General features: G+C 31.0%; 1 protein-coding gene across 2 annotated transcripts; it reads left to right on the top strand.

The window, feature by feature from the left end:
- The first annotated feature begins 6,434 nt into the window (after nucleotides 1-6,434).
- LOC114759411 (receptor-like serine/threonine-protein kinase SD1-8) lies at nucleotides 6,435-10,333 on the top strand. Of its 2 annotated transcripts, XM_028948589.1 has the most exons (8): nucleotides 6,435-6,439; nucleotides 7,713-8,378; nucleotides 8,525-8,674; nucleotides 8,767-8,945; nucleotides 9,040-9,250; nucleotides 9,378-9,615; nucleotides 9,785-9,932; nucleotides 10,026-10,333. In XM_028948589.1, the coding sequence occupies exons 2-8, from the start codon at nucleotides 7,943-7,945 to the stop codon at nucleotides 10,329-10,331; spliced, it is 1,668 nt and encodes a 555-aa protein (XP_028804422.1). In that variant the 5' UTR covers nucleotides 6,435-6,439; nucleotides 7,713-7,942; the 3' UTR covers nucleotides 10,332-10,333. The 2 variants fall into 2 exon arrangements, with proteins under 2 accessions (XP_028804422.1, XP_028804421.1); XM_028948588.1 differs by lacking the exon at nucleotides 6,435-6,439 and having other exon boundaries at nucleotides 6,942-8,378.
- The last annotated feature ends 11,782 nt before the right edge of the window (nucleotides 10,334-22,115 follow it).

Raw genomic sequence — 22,115 nt, 5'->3', positions numbered from 1 at the left:
AATTGAAATGTTCGTAAAGGTGAACTTTGGTTTCAGAACTTCGTATCATCTAGTTTGAAACTGGTACAATGATACCAACTTGGGAGTTTATTTTTTTCTTCTTCTTTATGTGACTGTTATTTGTTCTGCACTAGAAGATCTGCAAAGTATGAAAGGTTTGCATGTCAGACTCCATCTACTACTACTTTTACTAATTGAAATGTTACAAAGTTAAATAATACATCATTCAAAATGTGAAACGACAGTTGATTTTGAAACATAACCAAAAGAAAAAGATTTTGAAATGGGGAGCATGAATACTTCTCTTAATGAAAAAGGATGAATGTAACTGCGCATGAATGGATTCAATGATATAAAAATCTTGCTGCAGATATAACAGGCAATTGACAACCTTACATTTTAGTGGGTGTTTACCATAATGGCTGTAAGCTCGTTAACCAGTCATTGAAGGATGGCTCTCTCTCCATGCCTATTCTACCTAGCCAAAGTGCTTCTAAACGTTCATAGTTCAGAAATTGTTTAAATTGAGTGTGGTTGACCGTTGAAAAATACAGGTATTTGATAACTGATAGCGCCTTCCTCTTGGATGATTAAATACTCTGGTGAGATATATCCCTCAACTTCATATCAGTTCCCCTCCTCTTTCAATTTTTGAAGTGATTGAGGTTGAAGGGTACTATATAATCTTTGTGCAGTGCGGCCAATTTTACTTAAACAAATTTCTCAGCCTGTTGGCAGAATTTTACTCTGACATGAAAAGGGAATTTCATTTGCTGAATATGAAAATTCTGCATGCATGTACAGTTGTCTGAGTTCACCTGTTTAGTTGTGGAAAACCTCAGTTTATCGTTTTTTTTACATATATTGTTGAAATATTTGAAAATTCATGTATAGAGTAATAAAATAAAGTATTATCTGTTACAGCATCTTGTCCTAACTCTCCTGATTGAGGTTTGTTAATGGAATGGGTTTAAACTAAAAGTAAGTAAAGCTTCCCTGGAGGATATGGTCCATATCTGCTGGTTGGGTCAAATGATTTTGGAAGGAAATAAGAATAATATTGGAATTACGGATGAAAGAGGTAGTGAAGCTTGTCAATTTGTATTGAAGGACTAAAACAAAATTTTAATTAATGACAGATCCTTGTTTTTGCTCAAAGCCTACCGCAATCTCTTAAATTTGAAAAGAGGCAAGTTGAGCAAGATATGAGTGTAGTGCAACCAGTAGTTTTTAGTATAGGTTGTGATAGAACAGGTTATGGATGTTGATAGTTAAACATCATGGGCATGGAAGAACAAATAAGGCTATTTGGCAGTCTCGTTTGGTTGGTTCCTTGCTGCTATGCTTGGACTCCATGTGAGCCCCCGCTCTCTCTCTATTTTTTGTTTCTTCATTTGTTTAAGTTTCAACCTTCATTTACCCCGTTCAGTTCCTGCGTTTTACATTTAATCTTTTCTTCACCTTTTTATGGCTAATATTCCAGTAGCTCTAGTTTTAATATGTTGCCGGATCCATACCCTGCATTATGTAGTAATCGTGTGTTACTTCCAACTATTGTTTTCTTTTCAACTTTTTTCTCTTTCAAGGTACCTTGCAAACTGCTTCTTCAGTTTTGTTAACTTCCTTTCATTTGTAAGGAATAAATAGTATATTGGGGTTGATGCTAAGACAAATGACTGTGGAAGTCAACTTCCTTTTGCTTTTGCTTCTTCAGCATTAAATGACTTTACGACAGCCAAAGTAGCAGTACAACACAATTTGATACCTTACATCAGAATGCTATGCAGCTTAATATTTTTGTTGTTCGGATGTGTTCATGCCCATTTTTGTGCCTTTTTCATTTTATAAGTTTTTATCAAGGCAGGAATATGTAAGAAGGTGTGAAGTTGATGCTGCGGATTGTAAGAGAATATATCTTTCTGAGTATGTGTCAGTTTCATTTTTTGTAGTCGTTCTTAGTGTTCTTATTGTCAAATTTCAAATTAATTCCTTATCTAAACGTGTTCTAATATGTCAGAGAAATGGATTCATTTGGTTGAATATATAAATGGGCATGAAAAAAAGATTCAATTTCCCTGCCATGGATCTATGGGCTGTTGATCTTATATCATATTTACATTATTCAAATAATTCTATGATGAACTATTCACTTGTTACTTTGCGTCATATCTGACACTTATTATATCAGAATGACTAACTTTTCCTTTGATGGATTAAATTTCGTCCTCATTTTTGACTTACTGGGAACAAGTGATCTATAATGGATTCTCAGACTGCTATAAGCAGGGTGGAATGGGGGTGAGTCTTCTCATCACTTTCATCTCAGGCTGTTATTTGATGGGTGGAAAAGACTGAAATTTCCAACATCCTGACCACGCATCCGAATTTTTTTGACTGAGGAATGTGAAACCTTTTGGCTTGATAAATGATTTATTTACCTTATTCCAAATGTATGAGCATCATATTTGGAATAACGTTAGTACATAACAGTCTCTTTTGGCAAACATTTTAGAAAAACCATTTCTTCCATTTTCATGCATTTAATCACGAGCAAATTCTTGCATCCGATTAAAATAAGAGCTGAGTCTTTCTCGTTATTCTTGTATTTTATTTGTTATTGCAAAACACGATGAACACATCACATCGCATCAAGAGCTAATTTGCAAAGGTCAACTTTTTTTTCGAAGTAGTATACTTCTCATCCTGCTCTCTTAGATCTTTTATTCCAAAACAAGATTTCTTTTTTTACCTACATGCTTTACACTTCAGATGGTTTCAAAGAATCAATAAAAATAATTAAAACAAAGTCTGGGGTTTAATTTGATAATTTTTTCCTGGTATCTTATTGTAATCTTAAATTCAGGGGGAAATTAAAAAAATTATTTATTCTCCACTTATTCATTTGCCCCGCGAAAAGAATCTGCATGAAAAGGAAAAATACTATTCTTCCGGTCTTAAATATAATATTCTTTTTTAGTAAAAAGGAATATTATATTTAGGATCGAAGGAGTATTGTCTAATATAGTTTGAATAAGTTGTTCAACATGACATAACTGTGCAAGTGCCATGCATTATGTGAAATCCGAAGAAATTAGTTGCATTGTTAATGGCTTTTGAATAATATAGCTTGTTCGGTGTGTGTTTGTATATGTCTATGGATACAAAATAATAGTTCTGAGCCGTCATCTAACCAATACATAATGCATGTTATATGATCATATAATAAAGTATAATTCTAAATTTTCATACTAAACTAAATTTTTTCATTATGGTGTGGGATAATCCACTTCTAAGTGATAGGAAACATACTATACGCAACATCAATGTTGCACTTTGATAAATAAGATCTACTTATTATGAATCTTGAAGAGCTGCTTAGTTAGTTTTACTCACATTCTAACCATTAAAGGCATCAGGAAAATTCTTAAAAAAAAAATTGCAATGACTATATTATATTTTTGGAGTATTAGTAAATTTATAGTATCATACTTTATTATAATTATTACTATTTTTTTTAAATAGCCTCAAGTCACCCTTGCAGCCAGAGGCGATTGGTGCTGGAGTTTAGGTGGAGCTCTCGCGATAAGCAAGCTTTGTAGCCTCCGACTTTTTTTTGAAAACATTCGTAACCTAATTGGCAACCATATTCTTAATTTTATTAATCACGTGTTTTTCAGGTTTTTAAATTGAGATTTTTTTTAACATTTGTGATTATTCATAACTTTATTAATATCATTAACTACATGACTTTAGGTTTTTAAATTGATATTTTTTTTAACGTTTGTGATTATTCAGAACTTTATTAATGTCATTAACTACATGACTTTAGGTTTTTAAATTGATATTTTTTTTTAACATTTGTGATTATTCATAACTTTATTAATGTCATTAACTACATGACTTTTAGGTTTTTAAATTGAGATTTTTTTTCAACATTTGTACTATGAGTGATAACTTTTATAAAGATATTCACGATTTTATTAATGTCATTAATCGCATAATATGATAAGCTTTTAGACTTGGAGAAATTAGGAAAATAGGAACCACGATAAAATCTAACATATTTAATATGCATTTATTTTATTAAATTAAAACATGTATTAAATTAATAATATTAATTTGAAAATCTATCATATAAAGTGGTTAATGACATTACTGAAATCGTGAATATTATTATAAGAATTGTCAATCATGCTATAAATATTAAAAAAAATCCTAGTCTAAAATATAGTTAATGACATAGTGGAATTGTAAATATTATTATAAAAGTTGTTAATTATATTGTGAATGCTAAAATAATCTCATTTTAAAAATCTGAAAAATATGTGGTCAATAATATTAACAAAATCGTGAATATCGTTATAAGAATTGTTAATCATGTTACAAATATCCAAAAAAAATCAAAAGAATAATTGTCGGTCGTCGAGCCTTGATAACCAAGACAAGCGACCCAGCTGAACCCCAGCGATGGTCAACGACAATTCGCTCGCCAGTGAAGGTAACTTGGGGCCCTTTTTTTTTATAAAAAAAAACCAAAAGTAATATTATAAATTTCCTCACATTTTAAAATTTCAATATAGTCACTATGTCTGATTTGAAATTTCAAAAAGTGGCCTGAATTTGAATTCAAGTGATCTTTTCAGATATTTGAAATTCTACTAAATTTTTTTTGAATTTTTTCTAAAACATTATCTAATTTTGGCGAGATCAAGAGCTAAGACTGTCGAGAAGCTAGATTTCATTTATCCTCCATCATTTCTAGGCTTCCGATATGGATGAAACTACGAGAGAGTGATGTCCTTTAAAACAGATGGGGAGGACTATTATGCACCCATTTGGATTGATTTATTTAAATATTTATAAGCATATTTTCGTATACTGAAACAAAAATTCTCTTACATATTTATCTCGTGTTTTATAAATAATGATTAAAAAGCTATTAATAAACAATTCCAAACAAGCCTTATGTTATGCCATAGCACATCACATTCAATATTGAGACACATAGGAAGCGAATGATCATGCCCACAGCTCAAGAAACAAATACTACCTCAAATCCTTAATATAAGACATTGTTTGACTTTTATTTTGGTCCTAAATATAAGACCTCAATCTACTTTGTCTTTCATATTTATGTACTCTTTCGGTCCTTAATATAAAATCCATTTAACTAATTTGATCAGATTAAGAAAATTAGGTAAGTTAGTTAATTATAAAAAATGTGACACGTTTTTCCTAAAACATCATAATCATCTTTCTTAATACCTCCTCTCCCTCTTCTACTTGATTATGGTTGAGGGAGTATCCATAAGGGTAATTTAGAGAAAACTGATAAATATGAGAAATGAGTCTTATATTTAGGACCAAAACTAACTCAATAATTGGGTCCTATATTAAGAATAGGAGGAGTATTTTTTCTAAGACAATTTTTCTAATAATGACAGTTCTACCTAACACACTTGATTAGCAAGGATATTTTAGGAAAGACAACACCTATTTATTACTGATAACTAACTTAACTTCTTTTCTTAATTTTCTTAAATTAGTCAACCAACTCTTATAATTAGGACCACAAATAGTGCTCAGAAAGAATGCAATCCTAATTCACGCTTCGATGAAGCCGTGCATAAAATGCTTAATCAACAAACCCCATTTTGGCTTGTACCATTAAAGAGAAAATGACATAGAAAGTGGTGTGACAAAATGAAGCAGAATATTGTTTGACATGATTCATATATGTACAAAGTAGGTTGCACAAAGCATTAGTGTCTTGTGAGAAGGGTAATTAAAATAATTTAAAGTCTTAGGAAAAAAGGTAAAAGAAAACAAAAGAGAATGCTCAATAAAATCATGAAATTTGATTTTTTTTTGGTTGACAATATATTCAAAAATTTAGTTATTAATAAAATGCAACAAGGTTGTGCAATCCATATGTTGGACCTCTTCTACTGGGATAAGTAATATTTTTGAGATATTACTTGCTTCAAAGTTACACATGAGTATTTTTTTTATATATATCTTAATTAAATTATATTATCTTAATTATGGTGGGATTGATGACCAATTCAATTTAACAACTGGTTTAGTTTTCATCATGGTGTGAAATCCCAACTCAATTTGAATGACTGGTCAGACAAGTGAATAATTTTCTGGCCAGTCTAGACAATAATTTTGATCTAGGGTGTGTTTTTTTGCTTGAGCATAAAACGAAGCCGTTTGAAGCTTTAAAAAAGATAAAAGAAATCACAACGTATCCATCATCTTTGTGCGTTATTAACTTATGTTGGTTGAGTTATATGTAATTCATTCATGAATATTCTAACTCATTTTGGTTGAATATGTAATAAAAAAATGCCTCAATTTTACTTGATTTTCAATATTTTTAGTTTTATATAAAGTACAAGTCATAATTTTAATATTATAATTATTTCCCCTTTATGTTTTCGGTTGAAAAGTCATTGTTAGTACTTGGTTGACTTTGTGATTAACAACGAAGTCTTGGCTTAATTTCTTAGCCATCTTAATCACCTAATGCATGTTTCGGGTGGGTTGTTGAAGCATGACAATTAAAAATTAGATTAATATAATTTTTTATTCTTTAAATTTATTCTTATTTTAATTCTAATTTTTTAAGTTTTTAAATTTGATTTTATTTAAAATATTGATCTTGTAATCTAATAAAACTTAGACTATTTTATTTTTTAGGAAATTAAAATTTATAATTTGAAATTTAATGACACAAAACTAAAATGAAAATATACTGAAAGGCAAAGGTTATATTAAAAATTCAAATACTGAAGGAACCTGAAAAGAGTCAAAAGACACACGCGCTTATACGGCTCCTCGATGCCGCCTGCATTAAATATGTCAAATTGTCAACAGTATCATAGTGTATTTGAAATTGATCAACTTTGAACGATCATCTGGGTTGAAATCTTCGACCAAAGACCAGAAGCAGAGAGGGAGATTTTAGACTAACCAAGCAAGTTATCTTGATAAAAATCATGGATTTAAAGCATCCTCAATCTCCATTATCATGCTTTAGGGTCTTTTTCTGCCTTTTCAATTCCAGAACATGGGAGGTTTTCTTGGCTACCTCCATGTTAACTTCTTCTCGAGCTGTGCTGTTATCCTCTCTTTATTTTCTGGAATTTCATTCTCTAGCGATACCTTAAATTCAACCCAATCACTGGGGATTAACCAAACCCTTGTATCTTCCAATCAAGTGTTTGAATTGGGGTTCTTCAATTCAACTTCTTCTTCCAGATGGTACTTGGGAATCTGGTACAAGAACATTCCTGAGAGAACAATCGTCTGGGTTGCAAACAGAGACACCCCACTTGAAAATTCCAATGCAACTCTGAAAATCGGAGACAGAGCAAACCTTGTTCTTCTCGATCCAGCAGGAAATTCCTTATGGTCCTCGAATCAATCAGAATCTGCACCTTCAAATCCTGTGCTCAAGCTTCTGGATTCTGGGAATCTGGTAATTAAAGAAGCAAGTGAAACTGATGACTCTGACAACTTTCCCTGGCAAAGCTTTGGTTTTCCCACAGACACTTTGTTACCAGGTATGAAGCTGGGATGGGACTTTGGTAAAGGCATTGAATGGCGTATAACATCATGGAAAAGCCAAAACGACCCTTCAAGTGGAGATTATTCTTTCAGAATGGAACGCCAAGGAATCCCAGAAGCTTTTTTGTATGATAAAGGGGACAAAACATTTAGAACAGGACCATGGAATGGTATAAGATTCGGTGGATTACCAGTACTCACATCAGAAGCTGTTGTTCAAGATACTTTGGTTCAAAATTCAGACGAGGTGTACTACACACCCTCTTCGGTTTTAACCGGTAACCAATCTGTTCTTACAAGGCTTGTTATAAATTGGACTGGTGATCTTCAAAGATTTGTAAGAACACAAGGAAGCCAAAGTTGGAACATGATATGGTCTGCACCTCAAGACCGATGCGATAAGTACTTTCAATGTGGTCCATATGGTATATGTGATTCCAATTCTTTTCCTGTATGTAAATGCTTTCAAAGTTTCAGCCCAAAAAATCAGAATGAATGGAATTTGAGAGTTTTTACCAATGGCTGTGCGAGGAGCACAGGTTTGGATTGTCCGACAGACAAGTTCTTGCAGCTGCAGCATGTGGAGTTACCTGAATCAGTGAATGCGTTTGTGAACAATAGCATGTCCCTTTCAGAATGTGAGGACATGTGCAGGAAAAATTGTTCTTGTAGTGCTTATGCTAATGTGAACGTCACTAATGGAGGAACAGGTTGTGTTATATGGACTGAGGACCCGAAAGACATGAGGCAGTTTTCTGAAGGTGGCCAAGATGTCTTTGTCAGAGTTGCTGCTTCTGTTGTTAGTAAGCTTCTTTCTTTGCTTCGTCCTTTTACTTGTTTGTTTCTTTGCTGCTATAAGGTAATATTTCTAGATTCACAGATTAACCCACCTATTTTAGGCCAAATCCAAGGAAACATGACTGTGCTGAGAGTTTTATTTATTTCTCAGCTGACCCAGGATCTGCAAGTGGCAAGAAGAAAAATACAGGCATGATTATAGGCATTACAATGGGAGCAATTATCATAGTTTTGGGTTTGATCATGTTTCTTTTGTGGAAGAGAAAGTCAAATATACTAAAACGAAGAGCAGAGCAGATAGGTAATACAGAAGTAGTATGTACAGTTTATAGTGGCTTAGGTGAGGAATTACTTCTGCTGGATATAATGTTTTCCTGTCTCTCTTCATATTAGGTGGTTTTGGGACAAGTCAAGATATACTTTTAGTCTCAAGAAATACAGAAAATTCAGGTGATTCGAACATGGATGATCTAGAGTTGCCATTGTTCGATTTTAATACCATAACAATGGCTACAGACAACTTCTCAGGGGCAAATAAACTTGGAGAAGGAGGCTTTGGTAGTGTTTACAGGGTAATTTAATATTTGTACTTGTGTATCTAACTGTCATTGTAGATTTTTAAATTCTTAACCTATTGGTCGGAGTGATATATTGTGATAATCACAGGGTAGGTTGTTTGAAGGGCATGATATTGCTGTGAAGAGGTTATCAAAAAGCTCGGGGCAAGGGATCGAAGAATTCAAGAATGAAGTCAAGTTGATTGTGAAGCTTCAACATCGAAACCTTGTACGAATGTTTGGTTGCTGCATTGAGAACGAGGAAAAGATGTTAGTTTATGAATATATGGAAAATAAAAGCCTTGATTTTTTCTTGTTTGGTAAGTTTGTTTTCACATTGATTATCACCAAACTTTGAATGTTGCTTTATAAGAATATCTGATTCTAGACTATATTTTTTATTTGAACACTTGATGCTTATGATAACTGATAAGAAACTGTCCACAGACACAGAAAAATGTTCCTTATTGGACTGGCAATTACGCTTCGACATTATATGTGGAATAGCAAGAGGACTTCTTTATCTTCACCAAGACTCTAGACTTAGAATTATTCATAGGGATCTCAAGGCAAGTAACATTCTACTTGACAAGGAGATGAATCCAAAGATATCAGATTTTGGGATGGCTAGAATCTTTGGTAATGATCAAACAGTAGCGAAAACAATAAGAGTTGTTGGAACATAGTAAGTACAACTCATACTACTTGAAAACTCACAAGTATCTTATGGGACTTGAAATCTCATGTCCTATTTAATATTTACCCGACATGATATTTATTTTTGAATTCTTAAAACAGTTTTTATTAGAAAAGTTATACTACATCCTAATGATTCTTGAAGATTCAATTTGCAGTGGCTATATGTCTCCAGAATATGCATTGGATGGACTTTTTTCTATAAAATCCGATGTTTTTAGCTTTGGAGTTCTTGTGTTAGAAATAATAAGTGGCAAGAAGAACAGAGGATTTTATTACTCAGACGAGTTAAACCTCCTTGGACATGTAAGAACAAACCCATATTTTCTAAAACTGAAGTACTTTATTATTCATAAATATCTCCTACTAACAGAACGTTACTTCTTTTTCTTGTGTTAGTCATGGAAGCTATGGAATGAAGGGCGCGCACTGGAACTGGTGGATCCATCATTTGGTAATTCATATTCATCATCTGAAGCATTAAGATGCATAAAGGTTGGTTTAATCTGTGTTCAAGAAAGACCAGAAGATCGACCAACAATGTCTTCTGTAGTATTAATGTTAAGTAGTGAAAATGCATCAATACCACAGCCTAAGAACCCAGGTTTTGTTGCAAGGACTCATACTGATACTAGTTCTTCAACCCAACAAGAAGAATCATACTCTGTGAATCAAGTTACAGTCACAGTAGTTGATGCCAGGTAGAAAATTAGAGGTTTCAAAGAACTGCCAACCAATTGTATTATCTGTAGTTCTTTTTCCCAAAAAAAGTTCTTGTATTATTTGAGCTTATCGTTCTATGTTAAATTATAAGCTTCCTTTTTTTGAAGTGCTGTCCATTTTGTAACTCTGTAATTTCGTACAATTATCGTATATTTTGTGAATTGAAGGATTAAGGTTTAATTTTGATTTGAAAGTTTTCACATAGGAGCTGTAGGTATTTAGAAGTCTTTTTTAAGATTAATGTTATCTTAGAAATGTTAAAAAAAGAGAAAAGGGAAAATCCCAAAAAAAAAAAAAGATTGTTGAATTTGAAAATTCCAAATCAGAAATTACTATGAAAATGTGTTATCATTTGTTTTTCGAGTGTAGTTAATTTTTTTATGAGTGGAGTAACCAATACTGATTGACAATTTTGAAATTCAACAATCATTTTTTTTTTTGGATTTTCCCAAGAGAAAATCTGTCCTAACTATTAAAAAACTAAAGGTTACTGTTAAAAAACTAATCTTAATTAAAAACACTAAAATTAATTGCTAGTACTTTTAATATTTAGTGGAGATATTGCTCATTTTAATATATTTTCGGAATGATATTGATCCTTAAAAAACTTCTAAATACCAACAGTTACTACTAAGAAACTTCCAAAACTTTCAAGACAAAACTAGACCTTAACCTTAAATTGAATTATATGCTTCACTCTTGCTCCCAAACTTAGTGATAAGCCTTAATTTATATATATATATATATATTCTATTTTACGTTTATCTATAATTTCAATGATAATTTCAAACTTAATTGAGTATTTCAGACTTTTTTGAATTATTTATTATTTTTTAAAATTATAAATATTGAAAATTTTGAGTCAAATTACAGATATTTTAAATTTCCTAATTCTTATGTGATTAATGATTTTCAATTTTTCTTATACAAGATTAAATGTTATCTATTAATTTTATGATTGCTTTAGAAAATGTCAATCGTACGCCCATTAAGGAGGATTTTTCAAGGTAACAGATTACGATTTTCATTTCCCCCATCGCCACTTGAAATTATGCGACACGTGCTTTTTCTATACATCTTGTATTTTTAAATTTGAGCCTAACGTTTTATACGTGTTATGAAATTCGGGGAGTGATTGAGTAAAAACAAAACTATAGTTTCAGAAGTGCTTTTACGGTATACGAAATAAATATGTGAATGAGTTTGTTTCGATTTACGGAAAAGTACTTTTGAAAAGTTATTCTGGGGTTACCCAAACACCCCTCTAATGTCATACTCAACATATTTTACCGGGTATATTTTATTATTTTAAGTTTTGGAGAAAATTAAAAGGCATTTTTTATACATCTTGTATCTGCAACATCTAGAGTTTCCTGATACAATGAATGTGTCAAGAGAAAATTGGATTTTTAATATTTGTTACTCCTCCGATCTTTAATATAAGACCCATTTAACTAATTTGATTAGATTAAAAAAGTTAGGTAAGTTAGTTAATTATAAAAAATATGACATGTTTTTTCTAAAATACTATAATTATCTTTCTTAATACCCCCTCTTCCTCTTCTACTTAATTATGGTTGAGGAAGTATCCATAGGGGTAATTTAGAGAAAAGTGATAAATATGAGAAATGGATTTTATATTTAAGATCAAAATCAACTCAATAATTAGGTCCTATATTAAGGACTGGAGAAATATTTCACAGTGTTCCCACCCCCGGGTCATGCCACAACTTCCAAAATTCTGATCAGAAAGTCAACCAACTACTAACAAATTTTAAAATGTAACGTAACTTTTTATAAACTTTTAAGAAAGGAATGATGAAAACTGATTTCTTTTTAAGAAAGAAGACGGCCCTACCACTTGCTCACCTTACATTTCATAAATTATCATTAAAAAGCTACTTATGTACTATTTCAAACAAATCCTACGGGATTTAAGTACAAAACAATCCATCAGCAATATCATCTACAACATCAAAATTATCACTTACTTTTAACTCCAACTTTGATTCTTTGTAACTAGCTCTTTTCTAAACCCTAGGCTTCAATTTTCTTTCAAAGAGAGGATTTAGAATCCAAAGATAGGGGTGAGCAAAATTAAACCAAAACTGAAAACCAAACCGAATTCGGTTTTTTCGGTTCGGTTAATTTAGTTTTTAGTTTTTTTTGTTTTTATTTCAGAAAATATCGGTTTTCGGTATTCAGTTTGATTAGAATAAAAAAAATCAGTTTTAACCAAAAAACCAAATTATAAAATAAAATTGACCTATTATTATCTATTGAGTCTAAGTCCAAATATCTAATCATCCCATCTTATGAAAAAAATGAAGCCCACCTTTGAAGAAAAGCCTCAAGCCCATAAAGAGAAAAACCTTACACTCCACTAGCATTTCTCTTGTGTTGCCATCATCACATCCCATCCCCCAAAGCATCTTGCATCAATCTCTTAACTGCTCTCGAACTCCAGCTTCAGCTTTCACCCCCATAACTTCATACTCGATGTCTCCCACTCCATCCTTACTCTGCAGCCTTCGATCACCGACCCAGACCCAGTTTTTGTGCCGTTGCTTGTTCTCACCATGGTCACTCTCTCACCGAATTAATCGATTTGATCTACCCTTTCTTCCTCCTTATTGCCTTGTAGTATCTACTTGTAGGCTTTCCGTTATTAGATTTATAACTTGTATTTTGATTGCTCTTAGCTTTTGCCTCTCCATATTTTCTAGTTTGTCCATCTTGTTGTCTCTGTTTGTTGCTCTCTGTTCATTAGATTTATAGCTTGGACTCTAATCACTCTTAGCCTCTCTAAACCATCATTGTTTTGCATTTTTTCTAAGTAACCGAACAACCCTTCTAACCAAACCAATTTACTTTGATTAATTTGGTTCAGTTAGTTAGTAGTGTCTAGTCTCAGTTCAGCATTGGAAATATGAACTATTCAGTTATTATTAATAATCGAGCTGAATAATCAAATGCTCATCTTATCCAAAGATGATCTTGAACAAAAGAACTAAAGGAGGTGATGGATTTACAACACAATTTTACCTTAAAAAGCTTAATCTCCCAACTTCTTCTTCCTTTTCAATTCCCTCAACCTTCCCTTCTTTCTCTCCCTCTACTGCAAAAAAGTATGCAGTAAGCGACAGATTAGTGATGGAATCGTATTGGCAATCGAATATGTTTCGTCACTAATTGGATTAACGATGAATTAACGACAAAATTTTTTTGTTGCTAATTACTGAAGAAAAAATTTCATGGCTAATTTGATTTTTAAAAAAATTAAAATGTTATGTGGGGCCTCCACCAACCATTAATTTAATAAGAGAGAAAATAAGAGAGAAAAATACTAATTATAAGATAAATAATGAAAAAGATGTAATGAGAAAAAGATGGGCAGAAAGAATAAAAAATTAATTATGAGCAAAATTGATAAAAACATATTACCCCCAGTCCTTAATATAAGAGCTTCTTTAATTTTTATTTTGATCTTAAATATAAGATTCTAATATATTTTGTCTATTATATTTATTCATTTTTGTCCAATGTAGTCTTTATAATAATAATAGTTCTAGCCAATACACTTGATTAATAAGGTATTTTAGGAAAGACAATACTTATCTATTACAAATAACTAATTTAAATATTACTTTAAATTAAATTTAATTATTTTTTTAAATCACAAAATTCTAAAAGGATCTTATAAAAAAAAAATCAAGGGAGTGTATAAATAAAAACGATTTTTTAAATATAACAGTAAAACTTTATTATACTTGCAATGGTCAGCTTGAATATATAATTTCTAACTTGGATGATTTTGACTTGAATATAATTGAGAAAATTAGATTTAAAAAAAATAACTTATTATGTAAAGTTATTCAATCATATGTGGCGATGTATTCTATTTTTAAATTATTACTCCTCTGATCCTTAATATAAGATCTATTTAACTAATTTGATTAGATTAAGGAAGTTAGGTAAGTTAGTTAATTATAAGAAATATGACATGTTTTTCCTAAAACACCATAATCATCTTTCTTAATATTGTCTCTCTCTCTTCTACTTGATTATGGTTGAGATCCATAAGGGTGAAAAAATTGATAAATATGAAAAAGAGATCTTATATTTAAGACTAAAATCAACACAATAATTAGGTCCTATATTAAGGACCGGAGGAGTAATATTTAATAGTATTTAATTAAAATTTTATATTAAAAAATAAAATACATGGCCATTTGAGTAAATGAGTTAATGACTATACTAGGAAAAACTGTAAGAATCTAATAAAAGATAGAAAACCCTCATTAAAAATTGGGTGAAATTATAACAAATGACGAAATTAACTATTTCTAAGATTTAATTATTTTTAATTGTAAAAAATAATTAATTTGATTATTATAAAATGGGTTAAAAATAATTTATGAATAATAAATATAAAATAAATAGATTGCAATGAAAAACTAAATTTGTTGTTGACAACAACAATAATATATGTCAGACGGAAAAAAACACAACAATAATATATTTAATTATTTATTATATTGTTGAGTCCCAACGGATGCGAGTGTCAGACCATCACGTCTCATTGCCCTTTCTCCACCCAGCTAACCGGCATTGCGTTGAAGGCAGAGAACAGGAAGGCAGCGTGGAGAAGCTGCTTCCCGCAATGTTACCTTAAGGTGCATATAATTTTATTTGGCACTTGACTAATCTTTAATTTCGTGTTTAGCCTCTGGTAAAAAAAAAAAAAATTTCGTGTTTAGCCTTTACTCATAAAGGTCGAATGTTACAATCATTCTATCCTTTCAAAGCGTTCATGGGACTTCTACTCATCTAGGCTTAGGAACTTATTTCAAGGTTTATTCTTAAACTTATAACCTCAAAATATGGGATATGACAAATTATGTGTGTAATTTATTTTTGAGGTTAAAATATATCCAGCGTCTTAAAATATTTTTTTAGATACATCTAGCACCCTAAAGTATTTTGTGATACATTCAGTATTTTGAAATATTTTCTTAAATGCGTCTAGTATCGTGAAGTATTTTTTGATATATCAAACACCTCAAAATATATTTTAAAGGTGTGTCTAGCATCTAAAAATATTTTTTGGTACATCCAGCACCAAAGCGAAAAAAATACTCCAAGACCCTTGACATACCTAAAAATATTTTGAGATGTTGAATGCATCACAAAATACTTCAAAGTCTTGGAGGTATAAAAAAAATACTTCAATGGTTAGATGGACCTTCACTTTGGATCCACACACATCAACCCTTGTTATATTATGAAACAATTCAGGAAATTTGTAGAGTGATGGCCACGTGTTTGAGTGTGGATTCTGTAGTGGGCTTGTGGGTTGCGTGATCCATCCTCTCTTCCGTTGTTGGGTCTAAAATTGTTGTATATAGCCCATGCATCATGACAAAAGCTTTTATAACCACCAACAAAAGTTATGTTTAGCATAATGGGTTAATTCTTTATAATGTGATGAAATAAAATTTAAATTCTTATTAAAAGAAATATTTACATTTAGTATCTAACAGCATTTTAAATATGATTACTTCTAAAAAGAGAAGATCTATGGGTAGCCAAAAAAAAAAAGGCTTTCATAACCACAGTACAATATTGTTGCCTCGAGTATCTCTCCCTTAACCATAGTTAGTTTTGTAATCAAGGACACTGAAGGATTTTGTAATTTATATAGGTTTAATCTTTTTCTAATCATGATAGTGTTTGTTATTGTGTCTTGAATTCTTTTTTTATCATAATTAGCTTTTGTTTAGTGATTCTATTTTTTTTTTTTGGTGAAAGTGATTTCATCTTTTGTAACTATGACAGTGTTTTCTAAATTTTAAGTTTTCCTTTTCCAACATGATTAATGTTTCAAAGGAATATTTTTTTTAAAACTACGATTGACTTTCAAATGAGTTTAGCACTCTTCTATCATAGCAAGCTAATGCCTTTTCGGTAGTGAAAAGTGACTACTTAAAAGTTTTAGCCATGATTTTTGGACTTTTGACAATTACTTTTTGGCGCTATCAAAAGTCCTTTTTTTTTTTATAACTGTAACGTAATAATCACCCATCAAGCTTTTAATACTATCATCGTAAAATACTAATCTAACTAAAGCATCATTCTTAATAAAGACAAGCTATGTGTTAAATTTTTTTTTTCTTTTTAACATAGGTTTTTTTTGGCATCTTCTTTTTAACATAGGTTAGCTTTGAGTAAAAACACGAGATACGCTTGTAAGCGGGTCCTCCCATGTGGATCGCTTTGTTGAATTTACAATAGAATTAAAATATGGTTGCAAACTATTCTATAAATGAAGATGAATCACATCAAACAAAGCTGAAAATTTTCTCCTTCGTATTCTATTTCATAAATAATGTGGCTTTTATGAATTTTATATTACGTACTGATACATTGATGTTTCGAAGATGATGAGGTCAAGTTCACATAATAGACTTTAACTATATTTCATAACTTTGTTTTCATTTACATACATATATATATATATGTTATAGTTTGAACTCTATCTAGGTTATTGATAATTATTATTTGTAACGCCGATAGCACAAAAATTATGGATCGGAGATTATTTAACACAAAGCTCAAATAATTTAATAGTTGGTGATCAAGTATCATTAGGGCACAAAAATTATCCATCCTCATAAAAAGACATTTAAAAATATTAAGGGGTCTATAAGAACTCTTTGAACCTGGAAGCATGCCCTGACCCTGGTGAGTGGTGAGCCTCTAAGACCCAACTTATCTAAACTTTTTTTCTTACCAAAAAGAAAATGTTAAAGGGTCTTGGCATATAATTTTTCAAAACTACATGTTTGTTTGAAGATGGAAGCTTAAACAAGTTTGCGGTGGCTGTCTGCCTTCTTGTGTTTTTTTTTTAAGTATAAATCTTTATTATTTTTAACATTCTTTCTATCGAATCAGCAATGGTGGCATAGATTTGGATCGACAAAATTTTTTTGGTTCTTTGCGTTTTATGAAACTGAATTTGTACTTTTTGTTATGAATACACAAAGGAAATTGGCTGTAATTATGAACTAATTTATGTATCTTTTTGCTTTTTTGTATGGTGATGAAGGATGAGGGGGGAAAATTAAGTTTTTTAAAAAGAACAGTGTACAAGTTTTTCTTTAGTAGAAATGCTCCCACAACGGACTCCACATAGTATCATTTCTGATATAAAAGCCTTCCCATAGTTAGCATATGGTTACTTAAATATAATACTCCTTCGCTCCTTAATATAGGACTTAATTATTGAGTTGATTTTAGTCCTAAATATAAGACCTATTTATCATATTTATCAGTTTTTCCTAAATTACCCTTATAGATACTTTCTTAACTATAATAAAGCAGAAGAGGGAGAGAGGATATTAAGGAAGATGATTATGGTATTTTAGGAAAAACATATCATATTTTTTTATAATTAATTAACTTCCTTAACTTCCTTAATCTAATCAAATTAGTTAAATAGGTCTTATATTAAGGACCAGAGGAGTATTACTTTCCATGTTGGTCATAGATGATTCTTCTTGGTACAAATTATAGCTAGCACAATATTGTACTCCCTCTGTCCTTTTTTATGAGAAAAAATGTCTCCCATAATGATATTCCTAAATATACGAAAAAAATTCTGTCTAAAATTTTAAAGTCGCCTTTCCCCTTTTGCTTCCATCAAATATATGCGATTTATTCTATGCATAATTTTTCACTTATTATCTCTCATCTACTCCCTTAAGAAACAAGAGTATAATTGAAAAAAAAAATATATACATCTTACATATTTATTGCTTTTAACTAACATTTTGAATGACTTGATTTTGACAGCTGTTTTTCACAATAAGAGATGGAGTGGAGGGAGTGACAAATAAGGAGGAAATTAGGCCAAAATAGACAATTTCACTATGTGTCATCAATATCATAATGACGAGAATGGAACATTTCTAGACAATAACAAGGAAAACATAAAAGAGAGAATTGCCCAAATATTAATAACCTCTCTCTATTAGATATGACTAATGTGTATTGGTTCCTTTAGTTTTGTCTAAAGGATCAATGTGAGATGTTCCAAATTAAAACTAGTATTAAGAGAGACAGCAAAACCAATCAGGTTAGATCTAGTGAAAAAAAACCACATGGGCCTAAATAAACTGTCAGACATAAAAAATTAGAGCGCAATGCCTTGTTCCAAGTGGTGAAATTGAAACATTTGACAACCTAATTAAATCAAATCATGAATATCCTCAATTGAAACCAAAATGAAAAATTATAACTTCTCTTGTCCTTAATATAGTATCTAATTGTTGAATTGATTTTGATCCTAAATATAAGACTTATTTCTCATATTTATCAATTTTTCCTAAATTACTTCTATTAATACTCCCTCAAGCATAACCAAATAACAGGGAAATGAAGGATATTAAGAAAAATGATTATGGTATTTTAGAAAATCATATTTCTTATAATTAACTAACTTACCTAACTTTCTTAATCTAATCAAATTAGTTAATAGATCTTATATTGAGGATAGAAAGAGTATATTTGAACCCATGTGGATACGCTCTCGTTCAGGAATGCTGGCATGGGACGGATACCTTGGCAAGCATATTGAGGAATTTTACGCTCTCCTTCAGCATTTTATAGGAAAACAACATTCACAAACTCCAACGTATGCCTATCAACTACTAATAAATTACTCCCTTTAATTTGTTCCTTTTTAATTATAAGAGACAATTAACCGATTCTCTTTACTATAAATTATATCTAGCACAATATATAATTTTTGGTCCTTAATGTAAGATTTAGTTAACTAATTTGGAAAGATTAAGTAAGTTACTAAATTGCTTAAGTATGACGTATATCGCATGATCTTTGTAAAATATTTATGTGTCATTAAATTATATATCAATTTACAAGTGAGTCAAATTAGTCTTAAAAAAAGATAAATATAAATACTTTAAAGTAATTTAGTAATTTTCTTAATCTCCCAAATTAGTTAACTAGAATTTTTATATTAAAAGCCGGAGGTAGTATTAATAATAAATAAGGGAGAAAGTAGGCCAAAATAGAAAATTTTATTACATATCATCAATGTTACAATGAGGAGAATGGCACATGTCTATAGCCATATAATCATCCTTAATGGGTTTAATGGGTTCATCATCAGGAGGAGACTGCTCATTCGTGGACAATGACAACATGAAGCTTGGAATTGGGAGGCTTGTAAGAATCAGCAAAGCTAGAAGGAATGAGAAACAGCCTTTCAAAAACGAAGACTAGAAAGTGTTAATTTAGACTGCATTATCAAACTCGTGTCATCAATGGTGCTAATCACAGAATATGGGCTCCAATATTTATAGTACAGCTAGGGACGGCCGCTGGTGTGGTGATATTATTCATCCAATATATTATATTATCAAAATACATGTAATAAATAAAAGAATGATAAAAAATAAAGTCCAGGCCGGTAGTTAGGTGTTAACTCGATCGCTTCATCAACACATTCCTTTTTTTTTTCCTTTGCTAAAAGATAAAATATTATATTTACAAAAAGTATTACAAGTTTATAAATAATTAAGTAGTCAAATGAGAGAAAAGATGCTGATGAAAAAACAAGGAAAACAAAGAAAAAGAAAATCCTCACTATCCTGTCCTGGAAAAACCTTCGATCATTGAAGCAATATATCCTCAGAGACTACTCGAGGTAAATAAACTTGGCCTTTGTGCAATAGATACCAATAGATAATTGCCTCTCGTGCAAGCTGGAGCGTAATATCCGTAGCAAACCAGCCCTAACACATAAAGAGGGGGGAAAAAGTTGAGGGCTTAGAATATATTCTTCCTGATCCATATTAACACGTACTCATGTTCTGAAATATTTAAAATCCCTCGTATTTTCTTCAATTTCTTTATAATGCCAATTTTCTTTTTCCTTTTTTTTTTTTTACTTTTCTCGTACTCTTTTAATTTGCAGGGCTTAATCATTGACGTAGATATTTAATAATAACAATTGCTACAAAGACGACAATATTAGGATTAGAGGATGGAAAAAATATTTTTTTTTTAAAAAAAAGAAATCAAACTAAAATCTTATACAAAGTTAAAAGAAATCGGAGTTATATGTTTTCCATATGTGTGTGTGTGTGTGTATGCAAGTGTATCAAATTATTGAATAACGAACTTATTTTAGTGCAGAAATACATTTCTTACTTTTTGTGTAGACATCGGTGCATATAGGCGTGTGCTGAATGTGATTCTGTTGGTCCCCCAGGGAAAAAAAAACATCTGAATAGCTAGATTTATTTTCCAGTGATTAAAGCATAAATTTTAAATATAATGTAATATTTTATATAATATACGTCATTTCCTTCCAACATATATATTAACAAATGCAACACTCTCTTCTGACTTGTTTACACACGCACACTGTCACGACTCGTGAAGAGTTTATTCACTTTATTTTTCTTAATTACTGTTGCAATTTAAAGGAATATCTCTTCAGCTAATTAAACATGAATGTTAATCTTTGGTAATGTATAAAAGGCAATATAATAATACTTAGAAAGAGTTAATTTTCATCGGCTTTCAGTGAGGAGATTTGGTTTAATTCGTCATGATGTGATCAATATCAAACAGATTATACATTATTTTCCTTTCTTAATATAATACTACCTCTGGCTCCTATATTTAGGAGCCAGACAAGAAGTTTATTTTGACTTTTGGTATATCTAAGTGAACTAGAGTTGAATACTCAAAAATAAAAGAGATAGACTCAGATAAAGAATGAGGTCTTTTTTACTTAGTTCAGCTTTTGAGCTTATGCGAGCAGATACTCGGCATTAGCAAAAACATTTAAAACTTGCAGACCAATAAATAGTCTTTGAATAATTATAATGAGAAAAACACTTTGATGTTATATTGTACAAATTTATCAAGTTTCCTTTGCAAAACAAATTCTTCTCTAATTTTGTTATTATCAAAATTTTGGATCTAACAACTTTTTTGTTCCAAAAGGAGAAAGTGGTGAATGATGGCATGGGTGGCAAGTTTCATGATGTTAGGGCACAGTCTTTTGCACAGTTCTTTTTGGCATTTGAAAGCTTGGGAGTGATGGGAAGAAGCCTTTGTACCCGAGGTATGTAAAGATGATAACACAATGTTGACAAATGTGTTGAAGTTGATAAACTTGAAGGCAAGAAATAGTTAAATTGATATTAGTTTCATGGAATTGCTCAAATTATTAAGCGATATGCTTTAAGAGAAAATTCACGTGCAAAACATATGTACAAGGCAAAGAAAATTGTATCTGATAGATTTGGAGTATAGGAAAATACATGCGTGCCCTAAGAATGAATAAGTATCCTGATTAGTGTGGCACTTCAAGATACAAAGTGACAAAAGACAATGGTGATGATTATGATAAGATGACTAAAGGTCATCCTTTGAAAATGTTATGATATCTTCCATTAATACCATGATTTTTAAGCATTAATTTGTTTGCAAATGTCACAAAAACATAGTTAGCACATTGATATATACTTAAATATCTCTTCAACACCCAGCTGACACAGAAACCTTCTCATAGTTAGCACACAGATACTTATATATTACTTGCCATGTTGATCATAGATGATTCTTTTTGCCACAAGTTATAGCTGGAACACTAATAAATAAGAGGGAAAGCAGGCCAAGATGGACAATTTTATTATATATCTCATCAATATCACAAATAAGGAGAAT

Source organism: Neltuma alba, unplaced genomic scaffold (genome assembly GCF_004799145.2).
Source record: "Neltuma alba isolate B1F8T4 unplaced genomic scaffold, ASM479914v2 tig00010842_pilon, whole genome shotgun sequence".
Lineage (NCBI taxonomy): Eukaryota > Viridiplantae > Streptophyta > Magnoliopsida > Fabales > Fabaceae > Neltuma > Neltuma alba.
The sequence above is the reverse complement of the archived record's forward strand: the minus strand, read 5'-3'. Positions and strand labels throughout refer to the sequence as shown.

Excerpts from the sequence above, each read along its gene's own strand:
- LOC114759411 (XM_028948588.1), top strand. The coding sequence starts at position 7,076 with ATGGGAGGTTTTCTTGGCTACCTCCATGTTAACTTCTTCTCGAGCTGT. Across the intron at positions 8,946-9,039 it reads GCTTTGGTAGTGTTTACAGG|GGTAGGTTGTTTGAAGGGCA; the intron begins GTAATTTAATAT and ends TGATAATCACAG. Across the intron at positions 9,616-9,784 it reads ATAAGAGTTGTTGGAACATA|TGGCTATATGTCTCCAGAAT; the intron begins GTAAGTACAACT and ends TTCAATTTGCAG.